Source organism: Felis catus, chromosome D1 (genome assembly GCF_018350175.1).
Source record: "Felis catus isolate Fca126 chromosome D1, F.catus_Fca126_mat1.0, whole genome shotgun sequence".
In the NCBI taxonomy this organism is placed as follows: Eukaryota; Metazoa; Chordata; class Mammalia; order Carnivora; family Felidae; genus Felis; species Felis catus.
This window is the reverse complement of record NC_058377.1, coordinates 56,788,165-56,809,743: the sequence shown is the minus strand read 5'-3', so window position 1 is coordinate 56,809,743 and position 21,579 is coordinate 56,788,165. Positions and strand designations below refer to the sequence as shown.

Genomic DNA, 21,579 nt, shown 5'->3' with positions numbered 1-21,579 from the left:
ACAGGAGCCAGCATTGACCACAGGCTGCAGGTTCAGCTGAGGGTGGAGACAGGACTGGCCCTCTGCCCACCTAGGGAATGGTCTCCATGCTCCCTCTGCTTTGGGGGATGAGGGGAGGCAGCTGGACTGCCTGTGCACTGGGGAGGTGGGTACAGTGTGGGGCCCTGGTGACGGATGCTGACTAGCTGTCCCACTCTGAACTCCCAGCCCCCTCTACCTGCTCCTGAAGACTTTGGGAGGTCTCAAGTTGCCCAAGTGTGGCCATGAACCTGGGACATCCTGGCCAGGGGCACTGGCTGGACAGGAAAGGGCTGGAATGAAAGGTCAAATCCACTTTCCTGGGTGGGCCTGCCAGAGGCTGGAGAGGTTATGGGGGCATTTTGTGTAGAGCAGTGCAGCCCATCCCTGACCTGGCTGTTCAGGATTTCTCTTATACGTTGTGCCCAGGGAAGGGTGGGAGCTGACCTCTGTCCCTGAAAGGGATGCACTTGGTATATGTTCAGTAGGAGGGAAGGAGTGTGAATCCCCTCACAGTTCCCAGAGGGTGGTCCGAGAGGTTAATGTGGGGGGCACAGTCTGGATTTCAGAATTTGGGAGGGGTTTCTTTTCCTTTCTTCCAAGAAGGTACCAGAATTGTTTAGACCCCAATAATTCTATCCAGAAGAGGTACATCCCTTGGCTCCTAGAAGCACCTCCATATGGCTGTGAGGGGACCCATATGGCTAGTTCCACCACCCAGCCCTGCACTGGACCCAGGAGGTCTCCCCATCTGCCTTGCCATTCCTGGCTGGTTATGGAAGGCGCGCACGCATAGGCTCTGGGGCCAGAGCTTGGGCAGGATTCTGCCTCTGCCCATTCTAAGCTATGTGGCTTTGGATGGTCACTTTATCTCTCCAAGACCATCTCCCCACCACAGTATGGGGATGCTGGTCCCCAACCCCAGGGTTATTAAGGAACCCCTGGTGTCATGGTGATACTGGGTAGGGGCCCAAGTACCCTGCCACTCTTCTACTCATTTCTGAAAATGCTTCCTCCTTTGGCCAAAACTGAATCCCAAACCCAGCAAGTTCTCTCCCCGTCCTCCCACAGACCATTCAGAGACAGCACGTGTCAGGATGGCAGCTTTAATCATATTGGCCAAGGCTGTCAGGCTTGCTCTGCTGTAGGCCTCCTTGGCCATGCCTAGGACATTCTTCCTAGGTGGCCAATGCCCTGTGGCCACTGATGTGGAAACCTGAGGTTGTATCAGTCTGCAGATCTCTTGGGCCTCTGTGCCACTCTGCCCTAGAAGTCTGTTGGACACGAGGGCGAGGGATAAAGCAGCCTTAGGCCTATTCTCCTGGCCATCTCCAGCTGTTCCTGGGGACGTGGCTCAGTCCCTCTCCTGAGGCAGGGCCAGTGGTGGTAGGAGGCTGGTCAGGGAGGAGTGTCTCCACCACAGCAGGCTTTCTTCTTGGGCTGAACCTCCTTGTGCTTTGAGACTGATGTGAAGAACAGCTGCTGGGGGCAGAGGCCCAGCCCAGGCCCTCAAGGCAGGAGATACCGAAGAAGTCGGCTACCTCAGCATAGAAGGGAGGATGGACACACGTGGACATCCACATCCTCAACTGCCACACGGCCCAGCAGCGAGCCATCAGAGCTTCCAGATCAGGATGCAAGGGAAGGCCTCCGGGGGAGGACCAGGCCCTGGGCCCCAGACTTCCCAGAAGGGGCCCCAGGCCAGCAGGGGCCTCTGCGAGGCTGGAGTTCTGACCTGGCTGGGCCTCAGGAGAGAGGGGAGTCCCCTTCAGGGGGGGCCATGGCTGACGGGGGCCGGAGCCAACGAGGAGGCCGTGGAGCCAGCTCCCAGAGCACTCCAGGTCCAGACATGCTTCTGCCCGCTCTCTTGGGTCCCCTGGTTTCCACGTACAGGTACAGGCTGGGACAAACAGGTCTTCGGCTAACGCCCACTCTGGTCTGTGAGAGTCTTGGTGCGGCTGCCACTCCCTCGGTTGTCCTTAGGGGTGGGAGCGCTGTTGGCATACGTGTCATAGCTGTTGTCTGAACATACAGAGAGCTCATCGGAAACCTCCATGCCATCGCTGATCTCTGCTGGGCAGGAGGGAGGCAGAACGTGAGTAGGGAGAAGAGAGTTCAGTGAGGATGGCTGGCAGATGAGGGGGAAGGGTAACTCGCAACACACAGCTCCTGTTGAGGCACTTGGAGGCTGATGAAATCACTGGGTTCAGGTTTGCTATTGAGGTTGGTATTCAAGGCCCTCCTTGGACTCTGCAAACACTCTGGCCACACCCCATTCACCTCTCCCCTGGAACTCCACCTCCCAGCCACAGAAAACCATCTGCACCCTCCTAGGCTTGGTGCTCATGTGTTTACTCAGGGCCTTTGCACGCACTGGTCCCTCTCCTGGGAGTGACTTCCCCATCGGTACTTTATTTCTTAAAATATGGCTCAATTTTTCTCATCTCTGTTATTATGGTTCCCTAAAAGCCTCCCCTGAGCCCCACAAGCTGGGATGGGGCCTCCTCATGTCCACCTTAGCCCCTGCTTCCCCCTGCCCCATCGCATCCTGTACTGTCACTATCTGTGGCCCCCACCAACTGGAGTACTTCAAGCACAGGGGTGAGGTCTGGGTGCATCTGTGTCCCTACTGCCTGGCACAGCACCGAACATAGAGCAGAGGCTCAGGAAGTGTCTGCTGAGTGGAGCTGAGCCCACCCTGAGGGGACTCAGGGTGCCTTGGTGAGGTTGAGGGTCTCTGGAAAGGACCTCTCAACCCGGAGTGGGCAGGGTGGCCTGAGGGCTGTGGCTGGCTGCCTCAGAGTCTGTATCCGAAGGTGCTCAATGAATGGCCTTTGGCACTGAAGGAGAGGTGGGGGCCTGCGTGGGCAGAATCTTCCAGGCCTGGAGGCCTAGAGGCTTTCCATTCACTCCACCCGCCCCTTCTGATTTCCCTGGGCCAGGCTGTAGGAGCCTGGGGACCCCGGATGCCTTTGGCCCTTACAGCTCCCCAGTGTGGCTAGAGGGCTGAGAACCACCAGGAGAGGCCCTCCAACCCAGCCTTGGTGCTCAGAGAAGGCTCCCAGGAGAGGGCGGTCTTTTGAGCCAAGGGAGGAGGAATGTAAGTGTCCCATAGGCAAGAATCTGTAAATCCTAAGCACCTAAAACAGTGCCTGGCAATTATCTGTTGAAGGAATGAATGAATAAAGGGGAGAGTGAATGAATGGATGTTCACACAATCCTAGGAACCAGCTCCCAAACCAGTCACCCCCACTGGGGTATCGTTCATTCAGGCCGTGTTTACCAAGCACACTGCTGGGTCATGCATGGTGCTAACCCCACAAGCACCCTGTGAGGGGCAGGAGGTGCCAGTCCATTTTATACAGGAAGGGTCTGGTGCCAATGTGCTCTGGTTCACACTCTATTTGGGGACAGAGCTGGGATTTGAACCCCAGTCCATCTGGCTCCTAAATATCCCTCAAATCTCTCCTCTCCTCCGTGTTCCCATGCCTAATCTCTCACCTGAATTTCTGGCTTCCTCATCTCCACCTTCCCCCTCTCTAGTTCACCCTCCATGCTTGTTAGAGGTGGAACTGTGCTCTGCCCCCCCCCCCCCCATTCGTATGTTGAAAGTTCTAACCCCCAGTACTTCATGATGTGACTTCATTTGAAAATAAGGTTGTTGCAGATGTTAGTTAAGATGAAGTCATCAAGGTGGGCCCTAGTCCAATATGCCTGGTGTCCTTAGGAAGAAATGAAATTTGTACACAGAGATGCATACTGGGAGAACCACGTAAACACAGATATGACCACCTACAAGTCAAGGAGAGAGGCCTGGACCAGATCCTTCGCCCACAGTCCTCAGAGTGAATCAACCTTGCCAACACCTTGATTTTGGACTTCTGGCCTCCAGAACCGAGACCATAAATTTCTATTGTTTACACCACCAGTTTGGGGTGCTTTGTTATAGCCCTCCTGTAACAGGGACAGATCTGCCTGTGACCATACTCTGCTTTCAAACTGAAGCCCAAGCTCCTGACCACACACTCGAGGCCCAAGTGCCCCCCTCAGTGCCACCTCAGGGTAAGTGAACCTGAGCCCCCCCCCCCACACCATATGGAATGATAATTCTTGGTACCCCAGTAAGCCATGCCCCCTCACTACCTCTGAACATATGCTGTTCCTGCCTGAATACCCTTCCTTCCCTCTGCTTGGTCAGTCCTCACCTCAAACCCAGACCCCTCCTACTCATCTTTCCCATTCCCACTAGGTCACCTCCTTGCAAAGTGGGCCCCAAGACCCTCACTGTCCCAGAGAGCTCTGACCACTCTTCTCTGCACCCCACTCTGGCTCAGCACACCTGTTGGAGCTCTAGTGACACCCAAGTTTCTATGTATTTGTTCTTACGGCTGCCTCCTCCATCAGACTGGGAATGCCATCGATGGGCTAGCAGCAAGCAGAAGGGAAAAAATCAATATCTGTGGTGTATAAACCAGGCAAAGGAGGGTAAGCCTTAAAAGCAGACTCCCCCCCCCCCCCCCACACACACTTTTGTCCTTTGTCCACCACCCATGGGGCTGACTGCCCCAGGGCTTGGAGTGGATGACAGCATGCGGAGGGGTACATGTTTCTGTATGTGTATGTGAAGCTGGGTGGGTACATGTATGTCCGTGCTGTGTTCCTGGCTGTACGTGCTGTGGGTGAATGTGTGTACACATACTCCAGTACATGCGTGGGGTGGTAACTGAGCCCACCGCCCGTCTCAACCTGCAGGGCTGCACACCTGAGAAGATGAGCTTCTCCTTCATGATGCTGACATCCCGGCTGGTCCGGCGCACCGCAGCGCTCAGCATGATCTGCTCGGGGTTGTAGCTCCGAATGCCACCCAGGCGCCACCTGCAGAGACGGCCCCATGGGCACAGGTCCTTCCCCACCCTTCCTTGGAGCGAGGATCCTGCCCAATTCCAGAACCTATCCGGATTGGGCCTGAGAGGCCAGCAGGACTCTTGTCTGACTAGAGATGGGGAAACTGAGGCCCAGAGAAGGGCTTGCGTCAGAGTCCCCTGACTCAGCCAGGGCTCTCCTGCCTCTCTCTTGTCCCCGGAACCCTAGGTCAGCCCTCCTTGCCCAGGAAGATCGTTTGTTTGGGGTTGGTGAGTTCTGTTTCGGGTGCTTGCAGCTGCACGCTGACTTCTGGGGTAAATTGGGGTGGGGGAGCTTAGCAGACCCGACTCTGATGAGCCATCTGTGGGGTACACACCAATCTCAGGGAGTCCTGGCTGATGTGTCGTCCAGCTCCACCATCAGGACCAGGCTGAGTGAAGCCAGTGGGGAAACCCCGGAGTGGAAGTGAAAGAGGGGAGGGAGTGAGGGGAGGAGCTGTGAAGACAAGTGGGGAGCTTGTCTTCACAGGTTCAGAGACAGGGGTGTCAGTGACTCGGGTCTGTTCCAACAACCCTAGGAGAGTGACCTGTTTCCTCACGGTGAGGCACAGGCTAGATACAGCATTAATCCCTCTGACAGCTGAGGCAGGGATGAGGTGGGGGACAAAATTAAGCCAATGGGCAAGAGGTGGGGCTGTACGGGGCGTGCAGGGGCCAGGAAGAGCTGGGGAACTCGGGCTTCTGTACCTAGCCCACAGCAGTTTCTGCTACTGCAGTACCTCTGAACCAGCCCCAAATCTCTGGTCTCTGAACTTATGACTTGTCCTGCAAACTGGACAGAAAGATTGACTGAACCCCTACCCCCATTCCCACCAAGAGAAGCAGGGGTCAGCTTGGAAACAAGAACCCAACCCCTCGGACATTGAGCCCTGCGGGGGTGGTGCGGGCAGCCCGGACTCCATGAGAAATCAGTTGTTTCCGGATGGGGTCAGCACAGCAGAAATGGACAGACAGATGGACAGGCAGATGGGTGAATGAAAAGAACAGACAGACAAGGGGGAAGCAGGAAGCAGAGGGGAAGGCAGCCTGTGCTCTGGCTGGGCTGGCTGCCCTACATGTCCTTGAGGGCAGCGATAGGTCTCTTATCTGCCACTGTGTCCCTGGCACCAACCTCAATGTCTGCTGTGTGGCAGGTGCCCATAGTATTGGTTCAGTGAGTGAATGGAGGAAGGGGGCCCGCAGGGAATGATATTCTCCCTCAGGGTCCCCTCTTCCATCAGTCCTCTGCTGACCCCCAGGAAGACAGTGACACGACCCTGGCTGGACATGTCCATCCCAGCACCTAGGCCACCTTGGCTGGCCCCCACCCAGCACACCGGGGCTCCGAGAGCGAAGGCCTGGCTCCCCGCTGCAGGCCCAGCACAGCACCAGCACATGCGGATGTCTGCTGGCTGCAAATGAAGGACCAGGTACATGTCCCTTTGCTGCACTCAGCCCCTCAGCCCCTCAGCCAGGGAGGGTCCTCTGGAAGCTGGTTAGTGAGGCTGTATAAAGCAGGAGGGCCCAAGGCACTTAGCTAAGGTGAGGGCTTGGACCCCAGGACCTAGGACTCCTGTTGGAAATTAACATCGAACCCAGGAGGAAAGTGTCAGGCCAGGGTCTCTGCAGCCAGGCACATCTAGGACAGGAAGCTCAACCACTGTGGGGTGCCCCCAGGGGAAAGCAGGGAGGCTGTGTGTATAAGGGCGGGGGGCAGGAGTCACAAAGTGAGAGACACAGAGAAAGATAAACAGAGGCAAAGCCAAAAGTGGGAAGGGGGGAACAGAACTTGGTAGGGTAGTGGCGAAGGCCCCTGCGAGTGCTAGAGTTGGTGGCAGGGGAGGGACAGCCAGGCACAGCCCCTCCCCCGAGGGGAGCCGCTTTGGTGCTAAGAGAGGCCAGGTCAGCAAACCTGCAGGGAAGCATGGGTTCCCATCCACAGAGACAGCGAGGAGGAACAAAGGGCAGAGGGACACACATGGCAAGATGGGGAGAGAAGGGAGGATTGGGGGGGAGGAGGGCAGGGGACAGCAGGAGGCTTCAGGCGAGGGGAGGTGTCTGGGAGGGTGACCCGCGAGGGACCCTGACCCAGGCACCGGCTCAGTGCACGGCAGGTTTTCAGAGGGAACTGGAGAAGGGAATGGCAAGGAAGAGGGAGAAAGAGGGACAGGAGAGGAAGACCACACCAGAATTACCTGATCAAGTGATAGCTGTGAGATGCCAGAGTGCAGCAGAGAGGGGGGTGGGGAGAGAGAGGAGGGACATGCGCCGGATCAGAGCGGTGTGTGACAGAGAGAGAACGTCAGTCAGGAATAGAACGGCCAGTTGTTGTCTGTGGCTGGTTTGGGGCCCCTGCCTGGCCCTAAGCCCTCCCCCAGACCAACCCCACTTCCCCACTGCAGCCACCAGCTCAGCTGCTACCCTGACAGGCAGGAGGTCTCCAGCACGGCACACCTGAGTGCCGGTGACAACCCAGGCCCCGGGGAACAGGTCAGGACACAAGCCAAAGTCCACATAGCAAATCATGTCAGAGCTTGGTTGGCTATGGGCTCCTAGCCGGGTACCTGTTCCCGAAGCCACTCAGCTCTGGCTGAGGAGGACGGGCTGCAGGCCACTGGGCAGTCCTCCTCCTACCCTGAACATGCTGCCTGGTCAGGGCTTCTCCTGGCCCAGGACTTGGGGAGGTTTGACTGGCTGAGGTGGGGGCTCGCCTGCTGTGGGGCAGGGAAGGCTGTGGAAGGGCGTCCAAGCCTACTCACTTCTGGAGCACGAAGATGCCAATGATGAGGCTGAAGGAGACCAGGTCTGCAGTGACCCACATGAGACAGTACTCGTCCGGGGGCTGTGGACAGATGGCCAGTGGCCAGTTTTCAGTCCTGGCCAGTCCATACCGGGGCCCCAGACTGAGGGTCCATATGGGCAGGGGGACCCCACGTCACTATCAGGGATGGGCTGGGAGGATCCAGAGGGGGCTTCGGGGTTTGAGATGATATTTTGTAGGAGTAGGCTCTGAACACTGTAAGGCTGTGTGTGTGTGTGTGTGTGTGTGTGTGTGTGTGTGTGTGTGTGTGTAGGATAAAAAAGATCTGTGTGGGGTGTCTGGTGGCTCAGTCATTAAGCATCTGACTTCGGCTCAGGTCATGATCTCACAGTTTGTGAGTTTGAGTCCCACATCAGGTGAGCACGAACCCCGCTTCGGTGAGCCCCACTTCTCTCTCTGCCCCTCACTCACTTGTACCCCTCCCCTCTTTCTCACTCAAAAAAAAACAAAAAAAAAAAGATCTGTGTGGTGTTCAGGGTAGAGGTGGCATTTGTGAATAAGCCTGGTGGGTTTGTGTGCTTAAGGGGGGCTCCAAGCAGAAGCTGAGTAACAAAAGACAAATAGCTGAACGTGGGGGTGTAAGTGACTAGTACGTATGCAGGGGTGTGTGTGGCATCTGTGCAGGTGTGAGATTACGTGTATCACTGTAGGGTGTTGAGTGAAGGCCTGCCCCCTCCCGGGGCCAGGGAGGGCAAAGCCTCCAGTGTAGCCAGGCCTTGATGTCACGTGAGCTGTGGAGGAGGGACGGGGCCTGGACAAAGGAGCACTTCTTGCTGCTGGTCAGCTGCTGTCGCCTGAACCTCCGAGTGTGTGCACTGCTGGTTCCCAGCAGAGCCTCTGGAGGTTTGCAAGGACCTCTGGTAGGTGGACGGACACAACCATCCATAACCTAGCTCTGGTTACTTGACCCTGACACTGTCTCAGCCATAACAAGACCCTCAGACTGGCTGTCCTGCCCTCACGGAGATGGCAGTGGGGAGCCAGGGGGAGCATAGGAGTGGGGGGCTCCCCCAGTGACAGAGCTGGGATGGGAGCCCAGGCCAGTCTATAGGGACCCAATCAACCAGTTGAAAACTGGTTTTATTTGGTGTATTCTCAGAGCAGCTTTTGAATGTTCCCTATCTTTGTCCTGTTGTTACCCTCTTTTTCTAATGCCTTCTCCTTCTTCAAAACAAAATATAACAAACTCCTGAAACCCAACCCCCAAGTAGTAATTTACTCCTCTGCGGCCCTTAAATGATGTTTTTCTCCCTGTGGGTTGGGCCCAGGTTCTTCCCACCCCCCAGCACCTTAGTACAGACTCCAGAGGCCATGAAGATCTTCCTCTTGCCTCAAGCCTATACCCCCCACCATGTGCTGCCCCCACCCTTGAGACCTCACCAGAGAGCCCTGAGCATCGAGCCTACCCCCCACCCTGTATCACAGGCTCCCTCTACACCCCCAGGTGCCCTCCTGCACACCCCCCCCAACAATTTCCCAACTTACCATGATCCAGAGAGGGGAAGGCACCTGGGACAGGGTATGGGAGTTGTCGGAGGTGACAGATGGGACTCCTGCACACCACAGCAAAGAGAAGAGCCACGGTGCATTGACCGTGTAGAGGTTCACACTCAAGTTCCAGGACGCATAGTCCCTGTGGGGCAGGGGGACGGAGGCTGGTCAGCCCTCAGACTGGGGCCTCCGGGCCTGTAAAGCATGCCCCCTTCACGAACCTCCTGGCCCTGGAGAAAGGAACACCCACAACTGGCCCTGGAGAAAGGAATCTCCACTCCCAGAGGACCAAACTCAGACAAAACCTGGATCTGCCTGATGCTCTCCACCTCCACTCTTTGAACCAGGAACTCTGTGCATCCAGCCTCCCCCTGGTGAGCTGGGGCAGGCACCTGAGCTCCTGGCGGGACACCTGAGTGTAGCGCAGGTTCAGCCTCTGGATGTGGCCTCTCCGCAGGCTGGCGGCCGCCTCCTTGGAACCTGATGTCTGCTGGAAGCCAGGAGCCACCTTCCGCACGAAGGGCCTCTGCCTGTTAGGCAGCCACATGACCTGCAGGCAGGAGAGGGGGCAGTCTCGGCTTTCTCTTCTGTTACAGAAGCCTGAAGCCCCTGGAAGGTTTCAGAGAGCTGGGACCTGGCACACAGTGGAGCTTATGTGTAATCATTATCTACAGGGGTCAACCTGGTCCCAGCCGAGGCTGTGCAATTGCTCTGGCAACAACTCAGGGAGCTTCCCCTGTAGACCCCTGTCATGACAAGACTGATAACCCAGGCGTCAGTCACTCTATAGGATGCCACCAGTTTAGTATGCTGCCATAAATTCGTTTCGAATTCCTCTGACCCCCAAGTATTACGGCACAAGGATGCGGGCAGTGCTTCGTGGAAATAGCAGTGTCCCAGAGAACCTGCTCCTGCCCTTTGTACATTTTAAAGGACTTTCTTGTTTCCCTCTTGTCTCCATGACTACCCTGTCAGGAAGGCAAGGGGCATGTTACCCCCATTCTACAAATGTGGAAACTGAGGTCTGGACAGGAGGCACAGTGAAGTTATGCTGGAGTCCTGCTCCAGCCAGGCCTGGGTTTCCAGGGGGGCAGGGCAGGGGTGCTGAGCAGGGCCTCACCTGGTGCTGGGGGAACCCAGAGCGCAGCAAGGCCTCCAGCGTGACATTGAGGAAGCTGCCACGGTAGGGGTGCTCCCGTGGTGGGTCACGCAGGTTGAGCAGCAGCGTGGCATTGCCCTTGGCCAGCTCCAGGAGCTCTGCTAAGCTGCAGATGGACTGGTTCTGGGCCTCCCTGTGGTCGGAGGGTGACAGAGAGCTGGCCGTCCAGAAGGGATCCGTCTGGCAGAGATAGGAACACACATGGCTGCCTCGCCAGCCCTTTGGGGCCTCCGTATGCCTTCTTGGCCACTAAGCACGGAGACCCCTGAGCTGCCAGTGTCTGCTGGTGTGTGGGTCAGGTAAATTGATAACTGTGGCCCTGTGGGGCTTTTAGAAGACCCCACCCCTAACTTCTCTGGGCCACACCTGTTTTCCTGAAAGAATCACCTGCTTGGAACTTATCCCAGACCCCAGCACATTTCTCCTTTAGGAGCATTTCACACCAGAGAACCAATTTCCCTCTAGAGTTTGACAGAGTTAATAGTTTTACCTGTTAACTCTTATCATCACCGCCAACTTTTTCTGATGTGGGAGACAGAACCAGAAGAAGCAGTGACAACCATGAGATCTGGACTTCAGTGGCTGGAGCCGAAGCAGGCCACTAACCAACCTGGCTGTGAGTCATTGATGCTAGGGGACTAGGGGTCATCTGAGCTGATGACCACTCCCGGCCCTCTCACTCCATGGGGTCCCCGCCTGTGCTTTCCATGCCTACGACTGGGACAGGTACAGCCAGACCTTCAGGAACCACTGGCCGGCATTGAGCCTCTGCAGGATGGTCCAGTTCAGCATGGAGGCGGGCCTGCGGGCGAGCTCCGGAAACTCCTCCTCCACGTTGGTGGTGCGCCGCAGGGTGGTGTCATGCATGAGGAAGGGCACGCCATCCAGGCTACGGGAAGGTGGGGTCCCCAAGTCACTGTCCACCCAGGTCCCTCACCTGCCCACCAGTCATCCCCCCACCAACACACGTAGGCTCCTTCCCATCCACTTATACAACCCCCGTGACATCCAGGCAGGTTTTGCCTCTGTGGACCTCAGGTTCCCTGTCTGCACCGGGAGGGCAGTGGACTCACAGGTGACTCCTTCTGGCTCTCTGTGAGGGTCAGACGGGGTTAGGGACTGCTGAGGATGGAGGGCTGGGTCTATTTTTTCAGCAGCCCTAGCAGATAGTGCTGCCTCGTTTGATAATGGGGAAACTGAGGCTGAGAGGGAAGTACCTAGCTCAAGACCCATTAGCCAGTAAATGGTATAACCTTACTTAGAACCCGGGCCATGTGATGCCATACTAGAACAGTACAAATGCAGGCCCCTTTGACAAATTCCCCCTTCCCACCATCCTAGTCTACCCGTTTGGGGCTGCTGATACCACATATGATGTCATAGTGTGAAATAGTAAAAAGCACCTGTGCCCCCCTGCCTCAAGGCATTTTACCTCCGTCTGCTAGAAAGTTTCGATACACACACAATTCTGTGGTATCTACACTGGGACCAGTGGGTTATCTAACAATGATATCTATGCTTAGCCCCTCACGTATGTGGTATCTTGTTCACTACACAACCTGTGTAGCTAAGCATGGCAGCCCCGCCTCCTTCCCCTCTCAGAGATAATCTGTTGTGAAATTGGTATGAGTTCTTCTTGACCTTTCATGTTAAGACATACTTTTAAAATCTACACATTGAAAACGTACAAATCATTTTCTGCGTCTTCTAAATATAATTGACATCACAGTGAATGTATCACTCTGCAGTGTGCTCATTCCACCCATTGGTGTTTGAGCCATCTTGCTGAGCCACACAGATCTAGTCTTTCCTTCAAGTAGATCTGTGGCAGGACTCCAGGTCCCAAACACTCACCCCTGCTTGAACCAAGAGCATGTGTTTATTTCCCTATTTTATATCCTGGCATTAGGCACAAACAGGGTGTCAGCCCTGTGGCGGATCATCCAAGCCCCAAGCCCCATCTCTGAGGCTCTGGGACCCGAGGTTTCTCCAGCAGGGTCCCGGATGCAGCAGGGATGAGAGGCCTTGTGGTCCTCTTGACCCCCACACCTACCTGATGGTGACATCAGCCTGTAGCCCATACAGCTTCTGCTCCAGGGCCTTCCGGAAGGACATCAGTGTGTGCTCTGGGGCCAGCTGGGCAGGAAGGGAGAGCTGAGATTTAGCTGATGTACACCTCCCCAGCCAATCTAGAACCTTCCACATTGGGAGGCTGGAGTAAGTCTGGTTCTAATTCCAACTCCTCCAAGTAGTAGCTGTGGGACCCTGGACACCCATGCAGCTTCTCAGAGGCTCGGTCTCTTCATCTGTGAAATCATGCCTGCCTCACAGGTTTTTTTGGGGGTGGGGTGGGGAGGAGGCAAGGTGGTTAGTGTTGATGTATATATGGGGGTGTGAGGGTTTTTATACAGTCCTCTGTCTCGTTACAGTCTTGGGCTGGGGTGCAAGCCATGTTTCCTCCCAATTATATCCGGAGTCTGGGTGGAGATCCCAGAGGGAGAGGGGAGGGGAGGGGACACAGGATGGCACCGTTTCCAGCCATGACAAGGCCATCCCCCAGGCTGTTACATGGATTCAAAGCCCCCAACCATGCTGCCTGACGTACAATAAATGCTTAATAAATGACTATTAATCCTATAGCATACACATCAGAAGATCTGGTTCTAGCCCTGGCCCTGCCATAAAGTAACTTTGTAACCGCTGGTGCATCTCTTTCTCCTATGAACCTCAGTTTCCCCATTCTCCCCTTGGGGTATATATTCACTGTTCTCTGAGGGTCTTTCCAGTTGGGAGAGTTGGAGTTTGAAGTCTCCCTCCCTAGTTCTGTCTTGCCTGAAGACCCTGTCATACCCTTTGTTGCCACTGGGGGTCACCACCATATCAAGGAGTGGGCTAGGACCCAGCGCAGTGCGGGCTGGAACAGGGAGGGGAGTGAGGACTCCTGGCAGTGAAGGAATGGGGTGGAAGGGGTTCCCGCGACTGATCTCACTTCCCACAAGACACATGCCCATCTTCTCTCCCTCTGGCCATGCTGCTCCAACATGTAACACATCACCCTCCCCTGGGAGGCAGCCTGGCACGGCAAGGGCTGTGGGGACTGAGAAGGAGCAATTCGACTTCCCAGTCGCTCACCTTCTGCACCTTGGTTTCTTTAGCTATAAAATAGGCTAGTGTTATCAAGCTCACAGATGAAATAAGGGCATCAGCAGTCTCTATAACTGAGTTCCTTTCTTCCACTTTTCTTGGGGCAGAGCAGCTCTGGGGGACGTGGCTACCTTCTCCCAGTCAGGTGGGCTGTGTGTGGCCCCACCGAGAGGCAGAACAAGGCCACAGAGGCATCTAGAGACAGGCATGGACTCGGTGGAGTTCCTGCCCAGCTCACCTCTAAATGTCCTGCGGCCAGGCCTCTCACAAGAGGTGCCATTGCTCTTCTGGGGGCTGAGGCTGCAGAAGGTTGACTGTGCGAAGAACACAAAGGAGCACAGCGGGGTCTACAAAGACCCTTGGGGAACAGAGGAAGTGACTGGGAAGAGCAGAGTCTCTTCTCCAGAGGCTTTTTAGTCAGGTCTCCCGGGGATAGGTGCTCGCCTCCGGGAGAGGGAGGCATGGAAACCTAGCCCTTCTTGGCCAGCCTTGGGACTCCAGGAGGGCTCTTAGAAACACGTGGGATTTCAGGGTGAATTCTTAATCCCTACCTGTCTCATGCCTGAGCCCAAGTGGGGTTCTTTTCTCGAGTGTGTATGTGAGGGGTGGCTGTCACAAACTCAGGTGGGCAGGCCACTGTGGTTAAAAGTCCCGACTTTGGAGTTAGTCTGTCCAAATATTAAAGAACACACACATACACACATCCAGCTGCACCCACAGAGGAACCATACACCCAAGGGCACACAGACACACCAAGACAGCAATGTGCACTTGGGCTTATCACACACAGATGTGTGGATCCAGACCCAATGATACACGCAGGTGTAGACACCGATACATGTGCATGCACAGTGACACACGGAGCCGTGTCAGACACTCGTGCTAGCCCCTCAAAAACCACCAAGAGGATGCAATCAGCCAGATGCACAATGTGGGAAATTCTACAGGACAAATGACTCCGTTTCTTTGACAAATAAACAGCATATGGGAAAAAGGGAGGGGGACTGTTCTATACTAAGAGATACTTGGAAGACATGTCAACCAGATGCACTACGTGTTCTCCGTGTGGATCCTGATTTTTAACAACTGTAAAAAGGTATTTTTGAGACAACAAAGGAAAACTGAACATGGATTCAGTATTAGATAATATTAAAGAATTATTATTTTGTTGGGTGTGACAGCAGCATTGTAGTTTTGGCTATGTTTAAAAGAAAAAAGTCCTTATGTATTAGAGATACATATATATGAAGTATATATGGGCAAAATGATAGGATGTTTGGGATTTGTTTTAAAATTTTACATCAGAAAAGAAAAAGTAGGGAGACAGATGAAACAAAGGATGGCAAGAACATTGATAAATATTGAAGGTGGTCTTGGATTCCTTATATTATTCTTCATTGTATGATTCCTTATACAATTCTTGCCACTTTTGTGAATGTTACTTTTTCCTACTAAAAAAATGATCCATGCTGGGGCCACCTGGTTCCTTCCCCTTGGCTGAGTGCCCACCCCCCTCGGCACACCTACTTGTCCCCTGGCCTCCAGAGCAGGTGGGTGGGTAATCTGGGTCATGGATGGAAGAGGTGCTGTAACCTTGGGCCCTGCCCACCTGCAAAGGCTATGCTTCTAAATTATCCTCACGATGGTCAGCAGCATGAGGCTCAGAGGGGACTGGTGACCCCCCGAGACACACAGGCAATATGGGACAAAACTGGACCCCAAATCCAGATCCCTCTGGCTCCAGAGCCATGGTCTTTCCAGCTGTTTGCCTCCTGGAGGTACTGGGACCAGCGAAGGGTGTGTTGGGAGGGTACCAGGGGCTGGTTCAGGCACAGGTATCTGAATCTTACCTACAAAACGGGCACAGTAACACTCAACACAGGAAGTGGGGAAAAACCTAAGGGTGATTCACAGCCCCACCAGACTTAACACCTCCTTTTAAAAGTTACTTTGTGAGGCTGCCTTGACTGCCCTGAAATTCAATGATACATGGAACTCTCAATCACTGCAAAAAAAAAAAAAAAAAAGAAAGAAACTCTCACGCAGGCCCCAAGCGCCTCCTGGTGGTGATAATAGGTACTGCCTCTGTTAAGAACCACAAAATCAAGGTGTTGGTGCAGGAGAACCCCCTGGTCCAGAGAAGGGAGACAGCCTGCCCCAGAAGCCAGGAATATCTCTCTCTCACTCTCTGTGTGCTAGGCTCATAGCTGGGTACTTCACATGGCCCACCGTGCAGGCACTCTTGTTATCCCAAGACACAAGATGAGGAAACCGGCACAGAGCAGACGTGGATTGGTCCAGGCTCCCACAGCTGCCAAAGGGCTGAGGAAGCATGGCTCTGGAGCCACCCTCTAAACTACTGCTGGGTCACAGGGCTCTGACTTTGACTCCCTTCTGTCTCTAATTCAACCCTCTTCAAGTACCTTCCCTCTAGCAGTGGGCTCTGAGTTGTACCTGTTCCCTTCTGCACCCCACAGCCCAGAGAGTTCTCCTGCAACCCGGGGACTGGCTGTCCTCCCCACACCCAGCTCCCCCTCTCTCCTGGGCCTTCCCAACCCACAACCTAGCCTGCCTGTATCTTTCCAGGGCCCTCAGGATAAAATCTTAAATCTTTTTAGCGAGATGCCTTCAGGACTCCTCAGGATTCAGTCCCATCTGAGCTCCCCAGCTTTTTCACCAACCCTTCCCATATGCCCCCCAAAAGAGCTAAAGATTCCTGATATTACCATATTACACATATCTTCCCTACAAGGAGATAGGTCTTGGCCTGTCTCCTGCCCACCCCCCTCTCTGCTCTGTTAGGACCCTCAGGTGGTACTCACCATAGGAGCCCCACGGTGGCCAATGAGGGCAGGCTTGGGGCCCAGGTCCTTTTTCTCCATGATGCAGGGAGATGAGATGGTGAGAGGGGCCAGGTAGAAGGCAAATACCATGGCAAAGAAGATACAGAGAATGGCCACCTGGGAGGCTGCAGACATCGGCCGTGAGTCAGGCTACCTGGTGAGCTGTTTGGCTTTTCACAGGGCCCACCCGTGAATCCTGAGCAGGCTGGGGTTGGGGTGGGGGCCCCTCTTCCCTCTACCCAATGCTTTGAGGGGACCCTACACCATGGCCAGCCCCCATCTGACTAGGAAGGTGAGCTGGACTTCTAACACACACAGACACACAGAGGAGGAAACGTGCAAGGCTGACCGAGGCTGCGACCCTCAGTGGACCCTGTGGGCCACTCCGAACCAGGACCTCCATGCTGAGAGATGTCCAGGCGGGGACAGGACAAGCTGGTTTTGGTACTTGGGAGGCAGTCATACTTACAGGACCGCTCTGCACGGGCGAACTGTCCTGCCACAATCCAGGAGAGCGCGGTGATGGCAGCCAGGGCCCCCACATGCAGGAATGGCGCTGTGCCCTTGTGTGCGGGAAGGGGCAAGAGGAACCATGAGCTCCCAGCCATGCCTAGACCCTCTGGTCACCAACACCCTGACAGCCAGCCTATCTGTGTCCATGGGGTGGGCAACTCTTATCTCTGCAGAAACCCCAAGGTGTAGCACCCTCCCTGCTCTGACTTGCTCTGTGATCTAGACCCCTCCCTGCCCCCTCTGGGCCTTTGTCTGGAGAGATGTGAGTGATGAAAAGGCACTGCCTTGTGTTGAAGGTCCTGGGGAAGTGGCTGCCCAGCCCTCCCTCACCCCCTCACCTGCAGGGAGATCAGCAGCACCTCCCACTCGTCCTCCCACAGCTGGGCCACGGCCGACATGGCCACCACCGTGGACACCAGGATGACCACCAGCCCCATCTGGAAGGGGAAGAGTCACCAGACAGGAGGTCAGAGCAGGTGTGTCTGGACAGCCCGAGCATCCCCAGTGTGTCCGAGAGAGGGGCAGGGAAGCAGAGACTGCGGAAGAGGCACGGGGAGAAACAGAGAGTGTGAGAGAGACCAACAAAGCAGGGAAGGGGGGAAGCAGAAGAGAGCCAGGCACAACGGAGAAAGCCGGAGATGGCTAGCCAGAAATGACCGTGAGAGACAGAGGCAGGAGGAGGCCGGGGGACCTCCAGAGAACAGAAGGGAGGCTGAGGAGGAGAGACGGTGGGAGGAAGCCGGGGGGAGGCGTAGGCGCAGCCCAAGGTTCAGCCCCACTGAGGGTGTGAGGAGGGAAGACTCTTGGCCGGTGGGGGCCTCTCGTGGGCCCAGCCAGTCATGTCAAAGGCCTCACTTAGCCCTGCCAGCAGCCCTTGAGGTGAAGGGTGACTTATCTAGGCCGCAGGGGCAGGAGGCTGGGGAGCCGGGTCCCCTACAGGAGCCGATACCCCCTCAGGCTGGAGCGGGCGGAAGTGAGGCAGAGCTCTGGCCCACTGGCCCCACAGCCGGGGCTCCCCGCTCCTGCCTCTGAGCTTCCAGCTTCTACTGTGTTTACGGGGGGCTGCCCTCTCAGCTGACTCCTAGAGGAAACAAGGAGCACACGTTGGAGGGCAGACGAGATGGAAGCTTCAAGGGACAGAGAGCTTTGGGGACAGTTGGGATCTGAAACCTCTCACGCAGCACAAGATGCTCCCCAGACTAAGTGGAGCCTGAAGCCTGGTTTCTGGCTACTCAGCCCCCAGCCCCACCCTCTACCCCCCTGCTCGGCGCTCATTCCAGCCACCTTCCGCTCACCGCCAAGCCTGGCAACTTAAGGCTCAGGTCACATCTCTACCCCAAAGCCCCCACGCCCCTCCCCATAACGGGCCAAGTCAAGGCCACCGTCCCCTGCCTTCACTGACTTCCTACTGCCGCTGCAAGCTGTTTCCCCACTGCCCCCCTTCCCTTCCTGCTGTGCCTTTCCCGGAGGCGGAGGCGGCTGTGTTGTGAGAGCCCTCCCAAACGGAACTGAACAAGATAGGATGGTGAGGGCAGACACTGGCTGCTCCATCTTCCCTCCCTGCCAGGCAGAGGAGATTCATTCTGGCCTGGGATTAAGTTTCCCTTTGGAGCTTTGTCATTTGGCCCATCAGCCCGAAACGAATGTTCCAATAAGAAACGGTAATAAGGCGGAGATGGGTAGGGGCCTTTATGGACTGTAACGTACTGGCCTGGGGCGGGGGGGACGGGGCACGAGAAGGGGAGAAACGCAGGGACACAGAGGAGGGAGGGCCTGTGTGCCTGGGGCAGGGACATCCTGTTTTCCTCACGTTTACTCTTGTAAGGTCCCAGGTGAGGTCATCATCACCTTGATATCACTCATAGGGAAACAGCTCAGCATAAGGGCCGGCTTGCCACGTAGCTCTGAGGGGGCAGATACTGAAGCAAACTCCATGGTCTGTCCCAGAGGTCATGCTCTTTCTGGGAAGTCACGCTGCAGTAGAGGGAGGCCAAGGAGTGTCCTGAGGGTCCCCGAGAATCCTCCTCAACACACAGGCTCCCTGCCCCCTGCTGCCCCCTGCAGACAGGTCCCGGGCACAGCAAATGTCTCTGAAGGGTTGTTCCTGACAGTCTTACTGCATTTAACTGCTAGGGGAAATACTTGCAATAAAACTGATTTCCCACAATCCTAATGCAATTAAAATTTTTATTCTGAGCTTTGCAGCTGCTGTCGTGGCAACCATTATGCTTGGCAGCATTACCGCAGTGTTCAGTGTCTGTGGGACCCCCCGCACCCCACGCTGTGTCCTTAAGACACATTACCAGCACTGATCCCCAGCAACGCTGGGAACCATCGTTCCTCATATCGGACCGGAAAGGATAAAGCCCACCCAGAAGGCCCATAGATGGCCCACTGTCCTCCTCTGAAAGCGGTCTTTGGTCTTCTGTGCAGGTGGGATGGTGGCTTGAGGGGACAGTGGAAGGGACTGAGGACACAGGAGGCACCTCCGTGCAGCGAGCCTCGCCTGCATGCTGGCGTCCAGGAGGAGCTGGAAGCCAGCCTGGCAGAGGGGGCAGCAGGTCGGCCTCCTGGGGGTGGCTGGAATCTGGGTTCTATGGTCCAAATGATGGCAGGTGACAGGCCAGGGCTCGGGGCTGCACGAGCCATATCCTTCAGTCAGATCCCAGCCCCTCGGCCTAATGGGAGAGGCTAACCTCCGGAAGCATGTTTCCTGGGCGGTGCAATGGGGGGGGGGGGGGGATGAGTGCCCACCAGCCAGGGGTTTGGGGATGAGGGAGAGAGAGCAATGGCGTGCTAAGCACAGGGTTGGTACCCAAATAGTAAATGCTTACCAAATGTTAGTGGTGTGATTTGAAAACGTGGGCATAATATCCAATGACCAAGATGATTACCAGCAGTGACTGAAACACTGTGGAAAGTGTCTGACACACAGAGTAAGCGCCCACTACAGGATGGCTACGGCCATCGGCTATCGTGATGAGTGGGGCCTGGCGTGGATGTGCCTTCCTACATACGCTGCAGCTGGAGGGGGAGAGGCCAGACGGCTGGGAAGAACTGGGGAGCCTGTGCCGGTCGTTTGGAGGGAGTCTGAATTCATGGGGAGCGTTGATGAAGGGAACGTGGTCAGATGGTACACAGAGGTGCCAATGGGGCCGGGGGGGGGTTGGGGGGGGACAGACGCACAGGCCCTGCCCCAGCTCAGTCAGTACTGCCGCACGACTGTGGTGGCCAGTCCTCTTCCCTGGGCCTCAGGTTGGGTCACCGGCAGACACATCCTCCACGCAGGCCCTGGGCTGGGGACTGCCGCCACTGGCAGGGGAGTCAGGCAAGGTCGCAGACGGGGGCCGTGGGGTGTGATCAGTGCCGGGACTGGTGGGGGCAGCCTGGGGAGGTGGGGGCTGTGGTGAGAGCCCCTCACAGCAGTGGTGTCTGGGTGGATTCTGGCGTTGTGGGTGGGTGGGGCAGGAAGGGGACATCTCGGGGAAACAACCTCCTGTTTACTGGAAAGCCCCACACTTCTCATCTTCTGGGCCTCTGGACTTGTCTCCTGTTTCCAGGAAACAGGACCTTTGGGAGGACTAGGGTGGATGGGGAAGGTCCCCAAGTAGACACCCAGATCTGCTCACGCTACCCTGCCTGTCCCAAGTGGGCCCCCCCCCCGCATTGTCCTGGGCCCCTCTGTTCTGCAGCCCACCCTTACCCATGACCCCAGGGAACCAGAGACTCTCAAAATAAAGATCATGATTAAAACATAATCTAAAATTATAGTTCTTAAAGCAGTATTATATAGGCATGAGACCAGAGAGGTAAGTGAAAGTAAATAAAGAACAACAACAACAACCAGGAACAGATCTAAATACATTCAAAAAAAAAAAAAAAAAACTAGTCTACTATAAAAGTGGCATCTCAAATTAGAGGGGGAGAATGGATTACTGAACAGAGAGTAGAGACCTGGGAAGCCATCTAAAAAAGAACAAAGATCACACTATCCTCCCAAATAAACTTCCAAAAAGATAAAACAAATAAATGTTAAAAAAAAAAATTAGGAACCCAGAAACCTATAATCACCAAATGATACCAACAGAGACATTTTTTTATCATCTTGGAGTGGGAAAGACTTTTCTTTCTTTTTTTTTTTTAAGTTTATTTAATTTTGAGAGGGCAGGGGAGAGAGAGAGACAGAGGGAGATGGGCAGACAGAGGAGAGAGAGAGAGAGAGACAGAGAATCTCAAGCAGTTTCTGCACTGTGAGTGCAGAGTCCGATGCAGGGCTCTCAGAGAGAAAGAGATCTCAGAGATCTCACAGAGAGAGAGAGAGATCATGACCTGAACTGAAATCAAGAGTCAGACGCGGGGCGCCTGGGTGGCGCAGTCGGTTAAGTGTCCAACTTCAGCCAGGTCACGATCTCGCGGTCCGTGAGTTCGAGCCCCGCGTCGGGCTCTGGGCTGACGGCTCGGAGCCTGGAGCCTGTTTCCGATTCTGTGTCTCCCTCTCTCTCTGCCCCTCCCCCGTTCATGCTCTGTCTCTCTCTGTCCCAAAAATAAATAAATGTTGAAAAAAAAATTAAAAAAAAAAAGAGTCAGACGCTTAACCGACCGAGCCACCCAGCTGTCCCTAGGGAAAGACTTTCCTAAGTCGGACACAAAATCCAGGAGACATGAAAGAGATGACAGATTCACATCCGG

At 55.3% G+C, this 21,579-nt stretch overlaps 1 protein-coding gene across 10 annotated transcripts in view; it reads right to left on the bottom strand.

Moving 5' to 3' along the window:
- Positions 1 to 1,108: 1,108 nt before the first annotated feature.
- Positions 1,109 to 21,579, bottom strand: part of GDPD5 (glycerophosphodiester phosphodiesterase domain containing 5) — an 87,071-nt gene continuing 66,600 nt past the window's right edge. For 6 of the 10 annotated variants that reach the window (XM_045038714.1, XM_019811796.2, XM_019811795.2 and 3 more), the window contains 12 exons: positions 17,229 to 17,327; positions 16,847 to 16,940; positions 16,357 to 16,502; positions 12,444 to 12,526; positions 11,129 to 11,279; positions 10,352 to 10,570; positions 9,624 to 9,781; positions 9,226 to 9,373; positions 7,679 to 7,761; positions 7,115 to 7,129; positions 4,781 to 4,893; positions 1,795 to 2,091 (listed from right to left, as the gene is read on the bottom strand). In XM_045038714.1, coding sequence (XP_044894649.1) covers positions 1,940 to 2,091; positions 4,781 to 4,893; positions 7,115 to 7,129; positions 7,679 to 7,761; positions 9,226 to 9,373; positions 9,624 to 9,781; positions 10,352 to 10,570; positions 11,129 to 11,279; positions 12,444 to 12,526; positions 16,357 to 16,502; positions 16,847 to 16,940; positions 17,229 to 17,327 — 1,461 coding nt within the window. In that variant the 3' untranslated portion in view covers positions 1,795 to 1,939. Of the gene's footprint in view, positions 2,092 to 4,780; positions 4,894 to 7,114; positions 7,130 to 7,678; positions 7,762 to 9,225; positions 9,374 to 9,623; positions 9,782 to 10,351; positions 10,571 to 11,128; positions 11,280 to 12,443; positions 12,527 to 16,356; positions 16,503 to 16,846; positions 16,941 to 17,228; positions 17,328 to 21,579 lie in introns of all 10 variants that reach the window. The other 4 variants (XM_019811800.2, XM_019811801.2, XM_003992719.6 and 1 more) reach the window with 4 other exon arrangements.